General features: G+C 38.0%; 2 protein-coding genes across 5 annotated transcripts in view; both read left to right on the top strand.

The window, feature by feature from the left end:
* The window catches only part of syn2b (synapsin IIb), a 140,334-nt gene extending 137,015 nt beyond the window's left edge, over positions 1-3,319 (top strand). Inside the window, exon 13 of the mRNA XM_084100842.1 lies at positions 2,148-3,319. Within this exon, the coding sequence (XP_083956968.1) occupies positions 2,148-2,277 (130 nt within the window). The 3' untranslated portion in view covers positions 2,278-3,319. The remainder of the gene's footprint in view (positions 1-2,147) is intronic.
* A 1,938-nt stretch (positions 3,320-5,257) lies between these two features.
* Positions 5,258-25,666, top strand: part of pparg (peroxisome proliferator-activated receptor gamma) — a 36,016-nt gene continuing 15,607 nt past the window's right edge. For 2 of the 4 annotated variants that reach the window (XR_014604238.1, XM_084100137.1), the window contains exons 1-3: positions 5,258-5,479; positions 19,201-19,524; positions 23,566-23,735. Coding sequence is in view for 3 of the 4 variants with exons in the window: in XM_084100137.1 (XP_083956263.1) it covers positions 19,203-19,524; positions 23,566-23,735 (492 nt within the window). In the remaining variant the exon portion in view is untranslated. Of the gene's footprint in view, positions 5,592-10,509; positions 10,949-19,200; positions 19,525-23,565; positions 23,736-25,666 lie in introns of those variants that run through there. The other 2 variants (XM_084100136.1, XM_084100138.1) reach the window with 2 other exon arrangements.

The raw sequence follows: 25,666 nt of genomic DNA, 5'->3' as shown, positions 1-25,666 counted from the left end.
GACGACACTTAGGGCGCTTTCACACTTGGTTCGATTGCCTGTTCCGAACCCGAGTTCGATTGCTCCCCCTCCCCCGATGGACTGTGTTCACATTATTTGTATCCGAACCGCGGTACGCTTGCATCATCAAAAGTGCTAGTGTGCAAGCGCCCTAAATCACCACACGACCTTGTGTTTGTCAAAAAACAGTAGTTAATTCAGCTGGGCATTTGTACACGGGTGGTGGGAGAAAAACACTGACATTCTGGATTCAGACAGCAATAATATCACCGACTACCCCTGTAAATGTTGATAATACCTTATGACCCCATGAGAAACAATTACAGTCCAAATAGGGCTATAGTGAGCCAATATGCCAAAGTTGAAGAGACAATGCAAATCAGTTCTCTTGCATAGACATTATATTTTCAAACTCAGGTCCTGGAGGGCCACAATCCTACAGAGTTTAGTTCCAACCCTGCGCCGACAAACATACCTGTGGTTTCCTGAAGGACTTGATTAGCCAGATCAGGTGTATTTAATAAGGGTTGAAGCTAATCTCTGCAGGACTGTGGCCCTTCAGGAACGAGTTTGGCACCCCTGCGCTAATCCTAACATGATACAGGACCCTATCATACATCCGGTGCAATGCAGCGCCAGGCGCGACGCAACTTTTGCTAGTTTCAGCCTGACGCAGTTTTCATTTTCAAAGAGCAAATGCATTTTCGCCTATTTATGCGCCCATGAGCTGCTGGTCTGAAAACCAGGTGTGTGTTCAGGCGCATTATGGAGCGTTACTATTTTTCAGGAACTGAAATAGACTGAGCCATTGACCAACAAAACCTAGTCTAAAGTCAATGGTGCAGTATTTGTTTTGTTATGTAAAGGGAACATTAGTTAAATGAGCCTATAGGTGGGTCCACAACGCACGTACACTTTGTCACGTAGATGTTTTGCTTACACTTTAACCTCACACACGAGCAGATCCGTTTCCTTGCTAGAGAATCGTTCAGTTTTTCTGCTTGCAAATTCCACCATGTAAATAGCGAATCCGCCATGGCGCGAGCGCAACTGGCTTTTAAAGGGAATGGGAGATGAGACTCTGATTGGTTTATTGCACGTTACGCCCAAAACACACCCATTACTCATTAAGAGAATAGAGACAAAACACACCCATTACTAATTAAGAGAATAGAGACAAAACACACCCATTACTCATTAAGAGAATAGAGACAAAACACACCCATTACTCATTAAGAGAATAGAGACAAAACACACCCATTACTCATTAAGAGAATAGAGATGACCCTTTTAGACCATGCGCCGGGACCGCCGACCATTTTTCCCGTCGTTAAACAAGCAAAAGTGGTTTCGGACTCGCTCTAAGTGCACTTGCGCTGTGCGCTTTAAACCATGCGCTTAGATCATTAAAATAGGGCCCATAATATGCGAGTTGGAATACAGCCCTAAGTTCCTGCAGGATTCAGCTCTGTTCCACCGCTCCTTCTTTGCATTGAACCCGAATCCTGCGATTGCTCCAGTTCAGAGTTAAAATCTCTGCAGGAAGGTGAATCTCCATGAGCGGGAGTGAGCTCCTCTACTTCAACACCTTACTCTCGTGTTCACTGAAATTAGGGCTACGTCTACATTAATCCGGATACATTTGAAAACGCTGTTTTTGTTTTAAAAAGCCCTCCGTTCACACTAGCGTTTTCAGGCGTTTTCCAAAAGTTTGTTCCAACATCCACATTGAAACGTTGGAAAACGCAAAATTCATGCTAAATTTTGATATGAAGATATGAACATATTTTAGCAACAGTTTGAAAGTGAATAGCAGATAACAGGCACAATACCGCTATAAACATCAATATCTATTGGTACAATATGCGTCACATGACTTACGTCATCGTTTTTAAATACCTCCATTTTCACAGTCCACACTACAACACGAAAACACCGTTTTTAAATGTATCCACTTTGGAGAGCGTTTTCAAAAAGCTTTGTTTTCATTAATAAAAACGCTGTTTCAGTGTGGACGGAAAACAAAACGGAGAGAAAAAGATGCGTTTTCAAAACGTAAACGCATTAGTGTGGACGAGGCCCAAATGAAGACGTAATCCTAAAGTTAGATGATCTAATTTTGCTTCTGCTTTTCCACTGTTTTGCAGCAAATCCCAGTCTTTGACCAATGCCTTCAACGCCTTTGGCGACACCTTCCGTTCCAGCAACGAGGACGAAACTAAGGCGGAGACCATCCGAAACTTGCGAAAGTCTTTCGCCAGCCTGTTCTCTGACTAACAACACAATGGTTGACAAAATGGTGGCCAGGGACTCCATGTAGCTGTGTACATTTAACCCCTCCTCCCAACTCTGCTGTAATTATCCGAGTGTTACTAATGAAGGTTAGCGTGATGTTCAGTGTTGGCGTCTCGAAACACTGGGATTTATAAGAGGAGGGATGAATCTAAAGCGATCAGTTACAGGAGGCCGGAGAATGCTGAAGTCGTCTGTAACCCTCGATGTTGTAGCTGTATCGTGAAAGTGTGTTTTCTTTACCCAGAGACTAATATTTGTGACTAGTTTCCCTTGTTTATCCCCTGTAGTGTGTGTGTGTAACAAGTTGGTGTGTTGTAAGCATTAGCCAGTAAGACATTAGTTCAACAGGTAACAGTTTACAATAAGGTTCATTAGTTACTGTAACATTAGTATTTACCAACATGAACTAACCATGAGCAATACAATTGTTACTAAATTTGTTCATCTTTGTTAATAAAAATACCGCTGTTCATTGTTTGTTTATGTTAGTTCAAAGTGCATTAATGTTAACAAGATTTTAATAAAGTATTATTAAATGGTGAAATTAACATTAACAGAGATTAATGAATGCTGTATAAGTGCAGTTCATTATTAGTTCATGCTAACTAATGTGGTTAACTAATGTTAACTAATGAACCTTACTGTAAAGTGTTACCGCTCAACAATACCTCGGGATCTTTATAAAGCACTTTCCTATTCAAGTTTCCTATAATAATCAATGCTTGGACTGGTCGGTTTCAACGCAGCGGTTGGTGGGATTTCAGTGGAATATTTTAGCGACATCCAACACTTATCAACCTGTCAAGATGTTCATGAGTGCCATGTTTATAGTATCTCTGCATATTGTATCGTACTGTACGTTTAACATCTCAGGAGTTTAAGTTGAATATATGTTTATTCCGGCGTCACACTGTTCATGTTGTGTTTTCTTTGTGCGCAGTGATAATGCTTTGCATGACCCGGTGATGATTGTTTCCTCTGTAAAGTGTCAATAAACATGTGGCGCATCATTCCACTGACATACCGTTTGCATTCTGTCCATTATATGTGCATTCAGCTAAAGCATCGAGCGGCCGCTCGCACTGTTATGCATGTGTTTGTAAACTTTTGGCAGTTTATGTTTGTTTCTTCATATTTTTAGGACTCAACCACACTGTAAAAAGTGATCAGTTGACTTAACTTTTAAAAAAAATTGGAAACCTGTTGCCTTAAAAATGTTAAGTAAATAAATAAAATAAAAATTAGGTAATGTGGAATTGTCAAGTTCACATAACTTAATTTAATGCACTGTGAACTAACATGAACAACAATGAACAGCTGTATTTTTATTAACTAACATTAACAAAGATTCATAAATACTGTAACAAATGTATTACTCATTGTTAGTTCATGTTAGTTAATACATTAGCTAATGTTAACTAATGAACCTTATTGTAAAGTGTTACCACTTAATAATTTTAAGGCAACGGGTTTACAAACATTTTTTAAGTGAACTGAACACTTGTAAGTGTGAAGACCAGTTCCCTGGACATTTGGTTTTCAAAAAAAGTTTTTTTTCAATTTATGAATCTTAGAGAATAATTTAATTGAATAATTTTGGTTAATGCAATGCATTTTTTTTTCCAATTAGTGCAATTCAACAAGCTTTTTTGTTTCAAAAACATTTGCCATTTCTTTACTTCCATAGCCTATTTATGAATCTTAGAGAATATGAGTTTCCAGAAGGTGGCAGTAGGGGACTAATATTTTTGCTAACTGTTAATAATATTCAGCCTGTTATCATATTCCATCCAGCAAACTAAACTAATCATTTCAAGTCATTCCCACTAATTTGACACTACACAAATCCGATAATAATGTAAATCAAGAGAGAAAAACACATGTATGCAAAACTATATCTCAATGAGATTTTCAAACGGAATGTCTGTAAGGTTGGTATCAGTAAGTAATTATAATCTTGCTGATTAAACACATATAGACACACACACACAATCCATTTCTTACAACCACAGCAGTCATATGACTGATGATGCTATAGAGACTCAAACCCGTCAGACCTTCAGTTTCCACATCTTTATTACACATTATCTAAACTTATGATCATGTGAATCAATGATGCAATATACTGACATCAACTGATTGCTGTGTCATGGCGATTACAGTAGATTTCAGAAAGAGGCAGAAAGTGATTTAGAGGGAAAGTGCGAGAAACTGACAACTCTCATGAATATATTCACTGAAGAGAGTTGCAAAATATGATTTGAGTTAACTGTTTGCGAGCTTCCACAATCACATCAAATGAAACTTTCTTTAGAAACATGCATAAGGTAGGCTATTGTTATTATTTTACATCAATAGCCTACAATTGGAAACGAAATTTGTCTAAATGCCAAAATTACCAAAAAAAAAACCATTTTTGGCTGACAACAGGTGGAGTAATATACTGAACAGTTATGGGAAATAATAATTCTGCGTTGATTTGTTCGGCTCTTCCGCATTTATCCACGCGCTCCAAAGGTGTTCCAGATGGGAGGAGAAACAGAGGCGGTGTCGCGAAACACACGGAGCTCCCTAACTAGACGACTTAGCCATCTTCACATGTTTAATGCAAAACAATGCTTTTGCATATTTAGTCATATTTATTTGAAGTCATTTTTTGGGTATTAAATTTGAAGCATTTTGAGAATATTTAATCTAAATCGTTTAGAACATTCAGTGTCTTTAAATTACAGAATGCTTGATCACTATAAGTGTGCAGCGTAGCCTATTATATTTGAATGCACGGAATCTTTATAGACGCACGCGTGTGTGTGTGTGTGTGTGTGTGTGTGTGTGGGAGAGAGAGAGAGAGAGAGAGAGAGAGAGAGAGAGAGAGAGAGAGAGAGAGAGAGAGAGAGAGAGAGCGTGCACGGATATATTCCCTCAAAATGCTGTCTAGTTAGGAAGCTCGCTGTGTTTTGACACAGCGCCATGAATTCTATCTTTGCGCCTTATATTCTCTCCACACACACACACACACATACACACACACACTGACTGAGTGTTTGAGCCTGTAACCCACCGACCCGAACCCGGACAGCAGGGAAACTCCTGCGACACACACACACACACACACACACACACACACACTCGACAGACAGCAGCGGGAGGAGGAGAGTCAGTGAACACCTTCAGACCCCTACAGGTCAGTGCACTTCAGACCAGCTCTAGTGAGCACAGGTGAATATACTGAAGATCTCTCACTGCATTAATGCTGCACAGACGCTTCAATATCAAAAAAACATCATTCACTGCGGGTAAGTGTCCACTGGGACATTATAATATCGCTTTTTACGAACACATGGGGTTTGAGATGAACTCTGAGGATCTGGGAATTAACTGAAAAGCGTGTGTGTTTAATAGGAGAGGTTAGTTTTATAGGTTTTATTATTTGCTGTTCTGTTTATGAGTGAGTTTCAACACTTATATTTGCTGAGAATTCATCAGCATTTCCAGGTTTGATGTGTCTGGTAATAGTCAGATTATTTTAGTGGAAAGCATTTGACTTTCATAGTGAATAATTTACAGTAAATATTGATTATCATAGAGGCCTCAAAACAGTGAATGTCGTTGTGTGTTAGATTTTTTTTTTTTTTTAATAATAATAATAAAATCGGTTGATAGGTTAAAATTATAAAACAATAGTGTTAATATTTTGTTTATACTTATGGTTTATTGTGCTTGGTGAAACATGTTATGAACTTGAGAACTGATTTCATACATCCACTAAAAATCAGCAAAACAACAACTGATTCAAATAACATGTTAGTTCTGACAAAACTATTATTCATATTGATGTTTCGTTTTGTTTTATCTTTCTCATGATTTTCCAAATACATGCTGGGGTCACTATATGCAATATATTCTTTATTTAAAACTTTATTATAATCAGTTCTGCAGAGATTGGATTTTAAACAATAAGCTGAGATATATTTAGATTTATCTTTAATTTGGTTTTGAGTGAGTAAAACTTCTGTCATTTTTACAAAAGAAGAAAAAAAAGATGTTTTCTGTGTATTTATTTGATTGGTTGAGATTGCACATGTGTAATATGATATTGCAATATGAATATGATCTTGTTTGTTATCTGCCGAGATGAACATGTGTTATCGCTCCTCAACACACAGTAAATGAAGGCTGAGTTTCTACATGTTGAACATATCCATAAAACAGAAAATCAGATGTTTGCTGGTGTAAGCAGTGTTTAATTGAAGAACTAGAGTCAGATTCTTGTGACAGACTCAAATCGCTGTCGACGCACAATGTCTGGCCTGAAGTTATTTAAGGAAATCAAAGAACCGTATGACATTTATGATGCAAACACAAATTGCGAAATTAAAAAGAAAGCAGGGTCAGTAAATGTCTAATTCTGCTTTAAATCTGAGGTCAGTTTGCTCATTCCGATTCTCTGTGCTTTTAAATAGAAATCCTGCAAGTGGGAGAACGAGAACAAAAAAGAAAAAGAAAAACAGAAACTGAAAATGGAAATTGAAAAGTTTGTCACTCGGACTCAGAGAATGATTGTGTGTGTGTCGTTGTTGTGATGTGTGTGTTCATGTTTGTCTCGTGTGTTGTTTGTGTCATCATTACGTTTGTGTGTGAGTGTGTTTGTTTGTTTGTTTATGTGTGTGTGTGTGTGTGTGTGTGTCATTTATATGTGTGTTCATGTTTGTCTCATGTGTGTTGTTTGTGTCGTCATTACGTTTGCGTGTGAGTCTGTGTGTTTGTTTGTTTGTTTATGTGTGTGTGTGTGTGTCATTTATATGTGTGTTCATGTTTGTCTCATGTGTGTTGTTTGTGTCGTCATTATGTTTGCGTGTGAGTCTGTGTGTTTGTTTGTTTGTTTATGTGTGTGTGTGTGTGTGTATGTGTGTGTGTGTGTGTGTGTGTGTGTGTGTGTCATTGTGATGTGTGTGTTCAAGTTTTTCCCATGTATGTTGTTTGTGTCGTCATTGTGTGTGTGTGTGTGTGTGTGTGTGCGTGCGTGTGTGTGTGTGTGTGTTTGCATATACAGTCCAAAAGTCTAGACTAGTGAAAACGCTTCTGTTTTCTATTTTAATATGAATTTTTCATTACAAACTGTATTAACAGTGTAAGAATGTCAATGAACAGAATGAACACGAATGTAAAATAGCAACTGATCATGTTCTTTAAACAAAAGCATCTTGTAATTCAGTGAAAGCACAAAGATCTTCCATTTGATCACGTATCTACAAGATTTCTTCATCTTGAGTTTGTGTGTTTGTGTGTTTTACACGTTTACATCCGAAACTTTCTTTGTTTAAATGCGATCTTGAATCTGGTTCTGTGTGTGGTTTGAGACGTTGTGTTGTTTAAAGCTCGTACAGTATAGAGTGAGACACACACATGAGACAGTCGAGCTGTTATATAACACACTGATGGACTTCACCCTGTTGTCATAAATGTAAAGTGTGGAAATCGCAGCAGAAACACTGTTTACACTGATTTAATGCTAAAACTGCTGCACTTTGCTCATTTAGTTGTGGTGCACTGAAAACTACTGCAGTGTGTGTGTGTGTGTGTGTGTGTGTGTGTGTGTGTGTGTGTGTGTGTGTGTGTGTGTGTGTGTGTGTGTGTGTGTGTGTATGTATGTGTGTGTGCGTGTGTGTGTGTGTGTGTGTGTATATTCACAGGAGTGGCTGTTTGGTTTCAGCGTAAAGATGATGGATTGTGTCTCTTTTGAAACGGCTCAGATATGCTTTAGTGTGTTATCTTGCACGTGTTTCTACACAGATTGCAGGATTATACAGAAGCATTTACTTCATTAGTGGCCATAAGCCGCACCTTTACACACACACACACACACACACACACACACGCCTCCTTCGCTTTACAGTTCAGTGGGCTGGAACTTCAGCTCTAAGAACCAGTTATGGCACCATTGCATACATGAAGGCAGATGCTTCTGTGGGTTGCATGTATACACACGGTGTGTGTGTGTGTGTGTGTGTGTGTGTGCTTTCCCTCCAGTGTAGATTTGCATTGTCGTTGTACTGCTGTTTACGTTGAAATCTGGGGATTTTTAAAGTAAAACTGAGGCTTATATTTATATATAACGCATTATAAAATTATGAATTACAGTATGCCTTATAATGACTTGAATGGTCTTGGATGGATAATTTCAACCACTGTAAAAATACATTATTTCTTATCTATTCATTGAACACACCTTAATGCATTGAAACACATGGCAAACAAGCCATTCCAGATATGCATATGATGTGCAGATATGAATATAATGGATTTGAACTTTAGCTACAATTATTTATGAAACGATGTAATGCGTTGCAACATGCATTAAAAATACCCTTATAATGCATTATACATAATTGACCCGCAAGTTGACGGAAATACTGGTTAACCTTGGAATTTATTTAGACAATTTCTCATTTATGGTCATGAACATGCATGCAGAGTTTTGACATTTTGGTGTGTTGTGGATTGTGTATAAATCTGTGATGATTTGATGGTTAACCGCAGCTGCACAGACCCAAAATACTACTTTTTATTTCAATTTCCCGTCTACACTCTGAGGGATTTACATTTACATTCATGTATGTGGCAGACACACAAACACAAAAACATTTAAAATAAAATACAAATCTAAATTATACTAAAAAATATTTGCAAAACTGTTTATAATATTCATATTATTTTTTACAACAAATAGTTAAAAATAATTGTTAAATATAGTTTTAAAAATAATTAGTTTATTTTTGCTGCACTGTGTGAGAAGTATTAATATTAAACTAGTTAAACAGTTTTTAACAGATTTTTTTTTTTCATAGTGCAATTTTTCGTGATTTGTATTGAATCCAATTAGGAAAATCATAAAAATCATAGCCAGAATTTGAACATAACCCAGGGTAAAGTAAAGCGTGACCCGCTTTGTTTGTCATTTAAGCCTCATTTCTGTATTCCCAACTATCAAATCAGCATATGCTTTGCCTTCTGCAAACAATATTTAAATACTGATATTTCACATGTATGAAAAATAACATTAGAATTCAGAACATGAAGGCTTTGTCAGCAACGTTTTAGTGTTTTTCCGTCCTCATCTTAAAACACCTGAGACGTTATTCGTACAGATGACAAGCAGAAATGACGGGTTTAATTGCATGGATCAAATGAAATTGGAATGAATTTCACATACTTTGCACCTTCGGACTGCAGAGAATTCTGGTTTTGTGGTTTTGTGAGCTCTTCACACTGAGATCCGCTCTGCTCGTGTGAATGTGAGTCTTATCTTCTGCAGGTTTAATTACAACTGTGATGCAATGTGACAATGTCCATAAACGAGTGTGCGATACAAAACGCAGAGCTCAGGGTGAAGTCCAGAAGGTTTGCGGAGATGCGTCGCTATCAGAGACTATAACTCACTCTGTCAGGAAGACACTAAACACTGAGCTCTGAAGGTCTCTGGAAACCAGCTTCCCAGTAGATGATGTGACCCAAACTAAACCTCTCCCCCCTTTCCGGTCCACCTCGAGGAATAGGGAAGACCCTTCCCTTCATTTCACGGGATTCGCAGTCGTAGCGAACGCGAAGGCCTTGACAGAAAACATGTTCCTTCCTGATCCGGTTAGGAAGCTCCGCAAAACCCCCAGGAGAGCCATCCAGCATTAACTCATTCCTATTAAAAGTAATTGGGAGAAAGTTCGTGTCCTTAGATGTTGTGCAAGTCGAAATCCTTCAGAAGCTTCACAATCCAGCTTGGGTTTTGCTCAAGTCCCTTGAGACTGTTTGGCTTCGACATCAGGACAGATTGTTTGTCCTTTACTCAGATGGTCTTTTAGAAACCGTTTCGAGATGAATCTCCAGATGAATCATAGTTTCATAGTTCATGTTCCACACTGCAAATAAAGCAGCTCTTCCGTCTTATTTTCCAGCACAAATATCTAAATCAATGAAGATATTAAGTCTTGTTTCTGGAAAAGAAAAAATGAGGAAAATGAAGCGAGTTTGTGCTTAAAACAATGGAGTCAGAAAAATCAACTTAATTCAGAAGGAAAACAAGATTATTTTTCTGACAGATTTTAAGCATAAACTTCATTTTGATACATTTTTCAGACTTAATATCTTCAGTCATTTTGCTGCTTCTCCAGTAAATGTATCTTGATTTGAGAATGCTTAGATGTTTGTGCTGGAAAACAAGCAAAAATACCACGGAAGAAAATGTTTTTTTGCATTTTAGTCACATTTATGATCATAAAGGACTGTAAAACTCAATGCATTGCTTTAATCAGCGCACACTGATCCGTTATCTTGACATACATCTTTATTAAGCCGCTGAGGACACGTGAACAGCCTGCTTTGAGTTTACTCGAAGGCCTTCTGTCGGTGTCGACGCTGTTCTGCGAAGAGAAGAGGAACCAGAAGGGTTTTGAGTGAGAATGAAGCAACAGGAAATCATCAGGCTAGCCTGACACCTCATAGCAGGACCACATGATGCTGTCTGCACTTCTGCTGAGCCCGTGAACCGTCAAAACCGGACTCGACTATCTCCACTTCCTGTTCAATTTCATACAACCACAGATATAGCCAGTCTCTTGTCAAAAGTTCAGCAAGCCGACTCACTGAGGATCTGTCGAGGGTGAGCCGTGAGGTTTTACTCTGGTTTTCTTCTGGTCTTGGTTTATGTGTGGAGCTTATGTTCCTTTTAGAACTGTGAATTGAAACTTGTCATATAGTCTGGACTGCGATCTACCGAAGTGTGAGACTGTGACTAGATTTGGTAATTGAGTTACAGATCGGCCTTTCTTCAAGCCGTCGTTGCTGAAAAATGCTAATGCTGATGAATCGCCTTAAAGGGATTGTTCACGCAAAAATGAAATCATTTCTACATTCTAAGAACGTTCCTATAAGGTTTTGAAAGCATTATTTCGTTCAAAACATCCGGTTTTTTAAATGTAAAAAATAAAATAAAAAAATATTGGGAACATTCCATTGTATCATTCTTCAAACATTATGGGAATGTTACTTTTGAATGTTCTCTGAAAGTTCTAAAACAAGATACATTTAAAAAACGTTACATTCCAAATAACTTTGAACGAACATTCTATTAACGTTACTGGAAGAACGTTTGTTCGGAGAACCTCATAGACTGTGACGAGATTGTCACTGATTAATTGTTTTAAAGGGATTGTTCATGCAAAAATGAAATCATTTTTAAGAATATGTTCTAAGAACGTTCCCATTAGATTTTAAAAGCATTATTTGGGGTTTTTTAACGTCTTTTTCTTGGTTATGTGAACGTTAGGGACCATTGCATTGTATCATTCTTCAAACATTATGGGAATGTTACTTTTGAATGTTCTCTGAAAGTTCTAAAACAAGAAACATTTAAAAAAACAAAACAAAAAAACATTGCATTCCAAATAACTTGTCAAACCTGTACAACTTACTTCTCCAAAATACAATAAAAAGATACTTTGAAGAATGTATAATCAAACCATTTTGGTTACCATTGACTTCCATTATATGAAAAAAAAAGAAGAAAAAAAACATCTCAAAATATATTTTATGTACCCTTATGTTTGTAATGGCAAGCAAATTTACATTTTTGGTGCTTTCAGGAATATTTCAGTTAGTACTTAAAGGTTTCTCAGTCACCATTCATTCCTCATAGTAAATATTGAGGAGTAATAACTCAAAAAAATGAGTTATAATAACTACATAAATAACGTAGTCAACTAATGAACCTTGTTGTAAAGTGTTACCGCATTATAAATACTGATGACTTGTAACTGACTGCTGTCTTATGCATTTACTGTGCAGAATTCCCCCGGTGAACTCATTTTTGAACACGTCAGAAGAATAAATCAGGGTTCACTCGTGCCATGCTGGCGGGATTTATGCCAGCCTACCTAAACTGTGGTCAGAAATGTGTGTAACGTGACTCCTGCATCAAAGTGGCACATATGTGCCTCGCAAAAACAGTAGTAGCCGTGTAGGCATCCAGACAGTCTGGTGGAGACTCATAGTGAGAGGTCAGAGGTCATGGTGTGTTTCTGGATCTTCTGAGCTTTGAGGTCGAGCTGGGTCTCTGCCCACCACACACTCCTACACACTCCTACACACTCCTTCTGAGGAAAGTGTTGCATCAGGTGAGCAGATTCTCTCCAGAGCACCGATATATACAGGCGAACCAAAAGACATTCAGACACCAGACATCATGTTTCTTCACTAGTGTGATCAGGACACTATAGTTAATTTATGTAAGTGAGGAGAGCCATATAAAGTAAACTGTGACATATTATACCCAAATATTCTTCATCCAGTGACTACCAGTAAAACTTTTGGGGCCAAAAATGATTCAGACACTTTGAGCTGATCATGTTTTGCTGAAGTGTTTTGTCTTTAATTGCTAATGCTCTTTTTACACACAGACTGAACACAATGAAGCATTGCTTGGTGATTGGTTGAGCTAAACTGGTATTATCTAATTGTGTAGTTAAATTTAACAGCTGACAGATATTCAACATAATTCATGTGTGAGACAGTCTAACAGAAGGACGGACAAAACCAGTCAAATATCAACTGAGTTCTGCTCATATTTATTACCGTTTTCTAAACTATAGCGAATAAACTGTGATAATGTGAGAAATGTTGAAGGAGTCTGAATACATTTTGGTTCGACTGTATAAATGAACTAAATTTAAAAAAAAAATGACAACAGAAATGAACCATCACTGAACTCACTGAAGCTGGACTGTGACGATATTTTCTTCTAGACACAAACTCTGTTGCATTATTTTCCTGTTATCTCTGTAAAGCTGCTGTGAAACACTCTGTACTGTATAAAGCGCTGTATAAATGAAGGAGACGTGATTTCTGTAGATTAAAGGACATGAACATCGTGCAATATTGATTGTTATGATATCTTAGAGAGCTGGTGGCCGATATAAAGAACATATATATGATATTACACTATTTAATTGAAAGATAGTAACAACTCATGCATAACAGTTGCTGAAATGAAATTTATATTGCTAACACTTTATTTGTGTACTATGTACTTTAATGTCCTTACTGTAGTAATGACAATAAACTGTGCATAATTATAATTAACCCTAAACCAAACCCTAATCATATAGTAAGTACATGTTGTTAATTAATATTACTAAGTACTTAAATGTATAATTACAATGTAACAAGGACACATTAAAATAAAGTGCAACATTTATAATTATTTTACATAATATTTACTAAATTAGAAAAAAAAAATATTTGAACTTGATAAACAGATTTATAACTTAGATGGAACTTCTTGATTTTGTATTTTTGAGTTTTTCACAAATAATTTTGGTATTTGTTCTGTAAAAAATGGAAAGTCATGGTTTCATTCACACTCGAAACTGGCATGTCTTCACATTATTCCATGCATTTTGAAAATGCAGAATGACAATGAAAGCCATTGAAAATGAATGAATAAAAAATCTTGCTAATCTTGATAAATAAAATAGATTTATGCTAAGATGGAAACTTCATGATTCTAGTATTTTTCTCAAAGAAATGAAAAATATGGATAAAAACGTTAAAATTCATCGCTAACCTTTTTTTCTGGATAGTGTGAGTTCACGTAGAGGTTTTAATGTGAATAAGTCTAGATCTAAATTCCTGCAGTCTACAAAAGCACACTTCACAAGTTTGTTTATTAGAAATTCAAAGGCTTGTTCATGTGATATAAATGTGTATTTGCTGAAGGTAGACGATCATTAAAAATGGCAAATATTGACCTATATATATATGATGCCCTATGAAATAAATCTGTAAAAATAAGGCCCAATGTTGCATGAGAACATGAAGTGTCTTCACATCGCAGATTTCTGTGCAGAATGACAGCGAGAGCGATGGCGGAGGAATATTAGGCTCTTCTATGGCGTTCTTAACAGAAAAAAAGCATTTCCTTTTGTGTTTCACAGAAATAAACGAGAGTAAGTCATGAAAGGAGTTTCATTTTTGCTCACACAAGATCAGCATTTGGTTAATCAAGCTGATCATAGACAAATACTGTACGCAACACAAGAACCTGTGAAAATAAGACTTGCACCCTTTTATCAGATGTTGAGAGGTGTTATCGGTCGCTGAATCTCCATTGGGAAAGGTTCTAGGAAACAGAAGTCAGAAGCCTGGAGGATGAATGTGGTCGAGCGGGTTCTTCTTGTAATCTCTCTGTTTTTAACGCGCATGCGAGTCTGAAGGTTTGAGAACTTTCAGAATTCACTGCCCTCGCAGAAGAAAGGGCTTTATGGTATTAAACCTCACAGGCTTCCTTCAGGCGCTTCAAACACTTCCCATCATTATGGATTTTAATTCACTTTGTTTTTTTTTTTTGTTTTTTTTATGAATTAAGCAGCTTGTTTATCACTAAAAGAATGCATTTTCTTTAAAACCCCTACAGTTTTACATCGAACCTTTTGAATGTTTCAGTGAGGCACTCGTTCTTGCTCGAGGCGTTCTGTTAGAGTAACATGTGAAAATGTTGTGGCCTCATTCTTTTCTGGCTTGGCGTTTATTTGATGTTCTTAGGAAATATCAGTGAAAAACATCATAGTCCTGTTGCAATAGTGTCCCTGTGGAAAGATTTCACATAACAGAAGACTTTGCTTGACTTTCTAACATCTGAATATAACACTAACTTTGGTTACACATTATCTCACAGTGTAATTATGCATTTAAGTACTGAGTAATATTAATTAACTACATGCACTGAATATAGGATTAGGGTTTGGTTTAGGGTTTGTTGCATGTAATTATGCATAATTTGCAGTTATTACTGTAGTGAGGAGATGTAACGTGTAATAAGGACACTGTCAAATAAACCGTTTAGTCCCCAAAACACAATGTCGGCATAATGCACAGTAAAAAACGTTGGGTTACACGTATTGGGTCACTATGTTGGGTCATTTTTAAAATCGTTGGGTAATTTCTAGTAATAACCCGGCTGTTGGGTTAAATACGTATGTTGAACGTACACTTGTGTATTTTTAATTTATGTACACGATTTAAATTAAATTCTAGACTCCCCAATATTTAGTTTGTAATTTAAATATATATTTGTTGAGACATATTTATTGTTTTATACAAATAAACAATCTGTATTTGAAAATAAAGTGTATTTTATTTATTAAAATAATGTCATAAATAAATATAAATAGTTAACTTAACCTGTGTATTAACCCAATGCATTTGGTTAAAAGCCAGTTGAGTTAACCAGTGAAGTTAACTATTTATTTGTATATTATTTTATATTTGGGAAGGTGCTATACCACCACATAGTTGTGTTACTCGTTGGGTTATTTTTAACCCAACATTATTAAGTGAGTGTTAATGAAGCTTTAGTGTGTGTGTAGTTCTCTAGACAGAGAAAAAAAATGGTAACGTCTAAATGAACTGTCTGAAATATTATTCAACATCACTGAAGCAACCAAAATACATCTGTTTAAACCAACAAAACCAGAGTACAGATTTGTCAGCCGTTCTTGAACTCGACGTTTGTCTGACATTCACTGCAAGATCAGACTTGGCTGAAGGACGCAGCGCTGAAAATGTTGGTTCACGTGGTGTTTGTTGTCTTTTGTTAAGATACAAGGCATTAACTTGACAATTTGTCATGTATTGTTGTGTTCAACTCGCACGTCATATCGGTGCAAACATTTCGGGTCTCAGAGTCACGTAATGAAGATCTGCAAGTGCTGGCTGGTGATAATCTGCACACAGATTCACAGTCGTAGACAGAAAAACACTGTGGTGGAAAAAAAACAATACAGGTTTGACCTTATATTTCAATGGGCTTGTGGTTTCAACCAAAATATCTCTAGGTTTTCAACCACTTGAGTCAGAGGAGAAGTGTAGGAGAGTTTGTCTCACTAAACTCAATTTCTGACAATTGCCAACTGGAGCAAATGATGTTTACCACATTTCAAAATGGGCATGTTATGAACGGAAACTTTACTAAGAATAGAGTTCTTCAGCTCTCTATATGAAGAAAAGCTGCTCTCCCCCCTGACAAAAGACAATTGGTCGTGGGGTGATCGTCGGGTCGATCGCATTCCGATCAGAAAGTGCTGGTATTTTTGGGAAGCCATTGGGAATCTTTCCAAGTGTTGAAGTGACGTTGGAGTCCGTCTCTTCGCTGGCATGTTTAGCATGAACTAAAAGCTGCCGCTCCAGTCTGGTGATGAAAGATTTCTGGGTGTGAAAACTTTACATTTAAACCCCTTTGTGTCATCCGGACAAGACCAGAACTGCTTAATCTGTGTAAATTGTAGGTTTTATCCATGAAAAGCCATTTTGTGTGTGTGTGTGTGTGTGTTACAGATACTGATGCTTTTGTGGAGAATTTCAGACGTGTGGTTTTTCACAACTATAAACCTTGATTGTATAAATTAAAAAAAACGAACTGATGGGTTAACCGTGGTAGGCTTCGGTTTATTATCACCTACAAAATCTTTTATCTGTGGTAGTTTATCTCTGAATTAGTCTATATTTTGCACGTCTGAAACCTGAAGAGCCTGTGTCTCAAAAATGAACAGGTAAAAACCATTCTGACATTTCAAAAGGTTTCATAACGCAAACGTGTTTTAAAACGTACACTAAACCATCCATTTTACTAGCAGGTGACTCTACAAACATTGTAATACAACGCCTACGAGGGATTGGCCATGCTATTGAGAACAGTTTTACTGCTAAACCTGTGCTTGGATCATATACAGAAAACCTGTCATGCATTAACGTCATTTTCAGGGTAAAATCAAGTATATAGACAAAAGCGATAACTACAGAACTAGGTCAGTTATAGAGTGAAAGATGATTTACATGTCTGAGTATGACTTGTAAACACAGTAATAAGTTTATATAAATATTTTTAAGAGGCTATTTTATGCAGTGTCTTGTTGTTTCAGGCTCTACTAGAACAGGTTTTCCTGCTTGAATGTTGATTATTCTCCTCATATTCTCCATTGTTGCGGCTCCTCTCTTCCCAGTCTGTCAGTAACGCTCTGTTTACTTCCTGTCTCTATGAAGCCCCTCCTTCTGAAAAGCTCACTGTGCTCTGATTGGTCGGTTGGAGCAGTGTGTTGTGATTGGTCGAGCGCTTCGAGTGTGTTTGGGAAATGTCCCGCCCCTTACCATAACCGCCAGTTTAACACACTACTAACTAACTCAACCAGGCTCCGCCCCTTTATTCTGCGCATGAATTATTATAATGAGGAAGAAACTCAAGACTACACTGGAGGCGTTTCGGGAGTTCAAAAACACTGACTCTGATATAGAGAAGAATTTCTGCACTATTAGCAGAAGAGAAAATACTGAAAACAATAAACGGGTTTCCAGAAGACACAAACTGTGACGCTCCGCTCATGATGCTCAAACAAACACACGAGTGTTTTGAAAGCATAAACACTTTTCTGGGAAATACTGTAGTTTTCTCAGCATCTTTTTAAGATTGAATAACTGACACACTTCACCTTTAACTACGACTGCCGAACACGGTCAAATACAAGTGTAAAGCTAATCAAGTCAAGTCATCTTTATTTATACAGCACTTTTTACAACACAGTGTTTCAAAGCAGCTTTACAGAGATAACAGGAAAATAATGCAACAGAGTTTGTTTCCTGAAGAAAATAGAGTCACAGTCCAGCTTAAGTAAGTTCAGAGATGGTTAATAACCATATTGATGATATGTATCATAACTGTTTTATACTGTAGCTTCATTTGCACACACATTTACACTCGCAGGTTCCCTTTTTCAGTCTAATCTGACCATCTAGTTCACACTTTGAGTTTCGTCGGTGCCCGTCTTCTGTTGATATCTGAGGTGTTGATTCTTCATAAACGTCTCAGCGTCTCATGCGCTCGCAGCCCTTTGGCCTGATTTGATGTCTTGATCTCTTTGAATGAATGTTTCCTCTGAAGAGTCTCGAGGGTTTCGCATGCGCTGAAATCCTGTACAAAACTGTGCATTTGTGTTCATAAGGAACTGTACACACTAACCAACCATTTAATCTATGATATAAATGTGGAGATTCAGCCAGAATTATTCATTTTCATCTGCTGTCCATGGACGTTCTGTTCATCATAAATATTTAATCATGGAATCTAAATCAAATCACACAGCATAAATCACAAAACATATTCAATCGAGCAGAAGTAGCATAGTTAATTAAATAAATGTTTACATTTAAATTTGACAGTAACAAGATTTTTAATTTTCTAGAAAAAAAAAAAACAATAGCATCTTTTAAAACCGCAGTAAGTATATTCCAGTCAGTGATTGCTCTGTAAACAGATTACTATGATGACTTTACCATGGTAAATTATCATAATTAATACAGTTAGGGTTAGTACTGTAACATAAATTAATAACATTTAAATAATAAAATACCAGTGATACTTAATGTGTCCTTGTTGCACATCTCACATGTATTTATTACTGTAGTAACAGTAAATTATGCATAATTACAAGCAACTAACACTAAACCAAAACCCATAGTATGTGCATTAGTTTTATTACATTGTAACAAGGGCACATTAAAAGGTTATACTTTATTTGGTAACACTTTATTCTAAGGTGTCCTTGTTACAGTGTAATTAGATATTTAGATAAACCTTTAGATATTTTTACCAAAACCGAAGAGTTTTCAGTCATGTTCAGTGTAGTACAGTATCTATTTTCAGTGTAGTATCTATTGTGTTTTGGCCAAACTCAAAAAGAGCAGTGACGCACGTATCATGATAGCTTGGGAAAGCACAGCAGGCTGAGAATGCTGGTGGAAATGCTGTTGATGTTGTTGATGTTGTTTGCCTTTGGCCTCATTCTGCTGTGGCTCTGTGTTTGTCAGATATGGTGGACACGCAGACGTTCGCCTGGCCCGTGGGATTCGGCCTGAGCGCTCTGGAGCTGGAGGAACTCGACGACAGCTCGCACTCGCTGGACTTGAAGCCTTACTCCACGCTGGACTACACCAGCATCTCCGGCATCGAGTACGAGCCGAGTCCGCAGAACGAGCCGCCACACATGATGGATCTGACACACATGTACAGTTACAGGACTCAGGAGAACTTCAGGACACAGGAGAACTTCAGGACACAGGAGAACATCTACAGATCTCACGAGAGCAGCTTCACCGCGGAGGAGAGCGGATACAGAGCGCACCAGTCTCAGAGTACTGCACTCACACTCATTACTCACTCACTTAATGATAACCCAACGAGTAACCCAACTATGGGCTGGTATAGAGGACAGAGTACTGCACTCACACTCATTACTCACTCACTTAATGATAACCCAACGAGTAACCCAACTATGGGCTGGTATAGAGGACAGAGTACTGCACTCACACTCATTACTCACTCACTTAATGATAACCCAACGAGTAACCCAACTATGGGCTGGTATAGAGGACAGAGTACTGCACTCACACTCATTACTCACTCACTTAATGATAACCCAACGAGTAACCCAGCTATGGGCTGGTATAGAGGACAGAGTACTGCACTCACACTCATTACTCACTCACTTAATGATAACCCAACGAGTAACCCTACTATGGGCTGGTATAGAGTACAGAGTACTGCACTCACACTCATTACTCACTCACTGAATGATAACCCAACGAGTAACCCAACTATGGGCTGGTATAGAGGACAGAGTACTGCACTCACACTCATTACTCACTCACTTAATGATAACCCAACGAGTAACCCAGCTATGGGCTGGTATAGAGGACAGAGTACTGCACTCACACTCATTACTCGCTCACTTAAAAATAACCCAACGAGTAACCCAACTATGGGCTGGTATAGAGGACAGAGTACTGCACTCACACTCATTACTCACTCACTTAAAAATAACCCAACGAGTAACCCAGCTATGGGCTGGTATAGAGGACAGAGTACTGCACTCACACTCATTACTCACTCACTTAAAAATAACCCAACGAGTAACCCAGCTATGGGCTGGTATAGAGGACAGAGTACTGCACTCACACTCATTACTCGCTCACTTAAAAATAACCCAACGAGTAACCCAACTATGGGCTGGTATAGAGGACAGAGTACTGCACTCACACTCATTACTCACTCACTTAAAAATAACCCAACGAGTAACCCAACTATGGGCTGGTATAGAGGACAGAGTACTGCACTCACACTCATTACTCGCTCACTTAAAAATAACCCAACGAGTAACCCAACTATGGGCTGGTATAGAGGACAGAGTACTGCACTCACACTCATTACTCGCTCACTTAAAGATAACCCAACGAGTAACCAAACTATGGGCTGGTATAGAGGACAGAGTACTGCACTCACACTCATTACTCGCTCACTTAATGATAACCCAACGAGTAACCCAGCTATGGGCTGGTATAGAGGACAGAGTACTGCACTCACACTCATTACTCACTCACTTAAAAATAACCCAACGAGTAACCCAACTATGGGCTGGTATAGAGGACAGAGTACTGCACTCACACTCATTACTCGCTCACTTAATGATAACCCAACGAGTAACCCAGCTATGGGCTGGTATAGAGGACAGAGTACTGCACTCACACTCATTACTCACTCACTTAAAAATAACCCAACGAGTAACCCAACTATGGGCTGGTATAGAGGACAGAGTACTGCACTCACATTACTCGCTCACTTAAAAATAACCCAACGAGTAACCCAACTATGGGCTGGTATAGAGGACAGAGTACTGCACTCACACTCATTACTCGCTCACTTAAAAATAACCCAACGAGTAACCCAACTATGGGCTGGTATAGAGGACAGAGTACTGCACTCACACTCATTACTCGCTCACTTAAAGATAACCCAACGAGTAACCAAACTATGGGCTGGTATAGAGTACAGAGTACTGCACTCACACTCATTACTCGCTCACTTAATGATAACCCAACGAGTAACCCAACTATGGGCTGGTATAGAGGACAGAGTACTGCACTCACACTCATTACTCACTCACTTAATGATAACCCAACGAGTAACCCAACTATGGGCTGGTATAGAGGACAGAGTACTGCACTCACACTCATTACTCGCTCACTTAATGATAACCCAACGAGTAACCCAACTATGGGCTGGTATAGAGGACAGAGTACTGCACTCACACTCATTACTCACTCACTTAATAATAACCCAACGAGTAACCCAACTATGGGCTGGTATAGAGGACAGAGTACTGCACTCACACTCATTACTCACTCACTTAATAATAACCCAACGAGTAACCCAACTATGGGCTGGTATAGAGGACAGAGTACTGCACTCACACTCATTACTCGCTCACTTAATGATAACCCAACGAGTAACCCAACTATGGGCTGGTATAGAGGACAGAGTACTGCACTCAAACTCATTACTCGCTCACTTAATGATAACCCAACGAGTAACCCAACTATGGGCTGGTATAGAGGACAGAGTACTACACTCACACTCATCACTCACTCACTTACTAATAACCCAACGAGTAACCCAACTATGGGCTGGTATAGAGGACAGAGTACTGCACTCACACTCATTACTCACTCACTTAATAATAACCCAACGAGTAACCCAACTATGGGCTGGTATAGAGGACAGAGTACTACACTCACACTCATCACTCACTCACTTACTAATAACCCAACGAGTAACCCAACTATGGGCTGGTATAGAGGACAGAGTACTGCACTCACACTCATTACTCACTCACTTAAAAATAACCCAACGAGTAACCCAACTATGGGCTGGTATAGAGGACAGAGTACTGCACTCACACTCATCACTCACTCACTTACTAATCACCCAACGAGTAACCCAACTATGGGCTGGTATAGAGGACAGAGTACTGCACTCACACTCATCACTCACTCACTTACTAATAACCCAACGAGTAACCCAACTATGGGCTGGTATAGAGGACAGAGTACTGCACTCACACTCATTACTCACTCACTTAAAAATAACCCAACGAGTAACCCAACTATGGGCTGGTATAGAGGACAGAGTACTGCACTCACACTCATTACTCGCTCACTTAATAATAACCCAACGAGTAACCCAACTATGGGCTGGTATAGAGGACAGAGTACTGCACTCACACTCATCACTCACTCACTTACTAATCACCCAACGAGTAACCCAACTATGGGCTGGTATAGAGGACAGAGTACTGCACTCACACTCATTACTAACTCACGTAATAATAACCCAACGAGTAACCCAACTATGGGCTGGTATAGAGGACAGAGTACTGCACTCACACTCATTACTAACTCACGTAATAATAACCCAACGAGTAACCCAACTATGGGCTGGTATAGCAGCATCTTCTCAACTGTGGGTTATTTTAACAGTTTTAACACCCAACAGTTACTGTAAGTTAACTATTTATTTTTATTTATGAAATTGTTTTAATAAATAAAATACACATTGTTTTCAAATACAGATTGTTTATTTGTATAAAACAATAAATATGTCTCAACAAATATATATTTAAATTACAAACTAAATATTGGGAAGTCTAGAATTTAATTTAAATATACAAAATCGTGTACATGAATTAAAAATACACAAGTGTACATTCAACATACGTATTTAACCCAACAGCCGGGTTATTACTAGAAATTACCCAATGATTTTAAAAATGACCCAACATAGTGACCCAATACGTGTAACCCAACGGTTGGGTTAAAAAAATAACCCACCGTTTTTTACTGTGTAGGAAACTCTTATGTGATGCTGGGAGAAGTTAAAGGGATAGTTCACTCAAAAACAATAACTCTCTCATCATGTACACTAACGGTCAAGTCTGGGATCATTAAGATTATGTTTTTGAAAGAGTCTCTTCTGCTCACCAAGGCTGCATTTATTTGATTTAAAAATTCAGTAAAAAAAAAAAAAAAAGTAAAGTAAAATTTGATTCCAATGTAAAACAGCTGTTTACATTCTAATAATCTAAAAATAAAATAAAAAATAATATTAATATTTAATAATAAAAAAAATAATATAAAATAATATTTTTGATTAAATAATGCAACCTTAGTGAGCAGAAGAGACTCTTTCAGAAATCTTAACTATTCCAAACTGTATTTCTAATTATTGAGTGAACTATTCATTCAACTCCTTTAGTTTTACCGTAATATGACTGTACAAGTAAGTATCTGTTTAATAAATGTGTTTCTTATTCTAAAGCTGCTCTCTCTGATCTGTTTCAGACTTGATCAAGCTTGAACCCGAGTCTCCTCCTCAGTTTGCAGAGAACAGCCTGTCGTTCTCCAAAGCTCAGGACGACCCGTCGGCCTCGGTGTTGAACATCGAGTGTCGTGTGTGTGGAGACAAGGCCTCGGGCTTCCACTACGGCGTTCACGCCTGCGAGGGATGCAAGGTACGCCTTAAAACCACACTTCACAAACATAACACTCATTAATCACTGAGTCACCGACAAATATGCCCTGAAAATATGCCTTCAAACATCCAGCTGAACACACCGCCAGTCAAAGGTTTGGGATCGGGAAGATTTTTAATGTTTTTAAAAGAGTCTCTTCTGCTCACAGAGGCTGTGTTATTTCATCAGAAATACAGTAAAACAGTGAAATATTATTCCAGTGTAAATCAGCGGTTTTCTATCTGAATATATATATAGTAAAGTGCCATTTATTCCTGTGATCAAAGCTTCCGATCCAGAACGTTTGACTGGTAGTGTGTGTTGTCTGGCATTGCTTGTATAGTGTTTAGAGTCGGGATGATCGCACACAATCCCACGGGATCAGCCGGAGCTCAAGCGATCCTGGGGTCAAACTCACCGCTTTACACTCTCCAGCTCAGATCTTTAACCATCACACCACAGCACCCACACACACACACACTCATACACACACACACACACACACACATGTTTGATAGAGAACATGCATTAATACCCCGAAGACATGACACTCTTCCAGTCATTCTGACAAATTTAGAACATTGAACATCGAATTCATTCTCAGACATGCAGATAAGGTCTGAAAATGCTTCTAAACCCGTCTGACACTTCAACCGCAAACCCTCGGCAAGTTTCCACTGCGGCAGAAATATGTACGGGCAGAAAGATATGTCTCAATAAGAATAATCATTTGAGTGGGTGACCTAGACATCTCAGGTGCTCACATTTCCCACACACTCGACGTCTGTGGTTTAGATGAGACATCGCGCACACACACACACACACACACTCGCCCTCATATGTGCTCTACACTTTGTTTTTTAAAGAAATCAATACTTTTATTCATCAATGATGCATTAGATCGATCAATCATGCAGTAAAGACGTTTCTAATGTACAAAAGATTATATTTCAAATAAATGCGGTTCTTTAGAACTTTCTATTCATCAAAGAATCCTGAAAAATGAAATGCATCACGGTTTTCACTAAAATATGACTGTTTTCAACATTGATGATAATCATGAATGTTTCCTGAGCGTCAAATCATCATATTATGCTGATTTCTGAAGGATCATGTGACACTGAAGACTGGAGTAATTCAGCTTTGATCACAGGAATAAATTACACTTTACTATATATTCACACAGAGAACAGCTGATTTAAATATCAATAACATTTCACTGTTTTACTGTATTTCTGATAAAAAACATAGTCGAATCTCTTCTGAACGCTAGTGTAGAAATCATCACGCAAATGTTTCTGAAAAGTGTTGATGTGAAGACTTTTGCAACAGGATGATCCTTTAAAACAACGCAAATCTGGTGGCTAACCACATCCACGCTCGATCTGCTGCTTTCTCTGAAGAATCAAAGGACTTCGCCAGAACTGTTTAATGTGTGTTTGTCTGATAAACACATTTCAACTAAATTTGGGATGGTCCTACTGTGGCTTTACTAAAAATGGTCCGACCACAAGAGAAACTGGTATTGTTCCGCGTCCCGTCACTTAACAATGCTTAAAGATGAGTTCAGCCAACCAGGTTAACTCATTTATTGTTTAACAATACAAAGCCATGCTAAGGTTACACCTTACTATATATATTTTTGGCCTACGATGTTTCTAAATTTAAAAGTGGAGGTATCAAGAGGCAGAGTAAATGCATGAAAAACATCCTCTTTTAAAGGCTCTTTCCTGTGTGCATAGTTCTCACTTCACTATGTATTTTTTTACAAACTAAAAATACTGCATGGAGCGGCTCTGTGACAACATGTGTATGAAAATGTCTACCAAAAATAGATAGTCGACGTCTTGTTGCACACTGTGTTGTTTCCACTGGAAATCTAGAAAAAATTTAGAAGCGTATTCGTCGTTTTGCACGTGGCTTTTCATAAT

This window comes from Abramis brama (genome assembly GCF_963993115.1).
Source record: "Abramis brama genome assembly, chromosome: 23".
Lineage (NCBI taxonomy): Eukaryota > Metazoa > Chordata > Actinopteri > Cypriniformes > Leuciscidae > Abramis > Abramis brama.
Note: the sequence above shows the minus strand (reverse complement) of the source record. Positions and strands in the feature narration are given on the sequence as shown.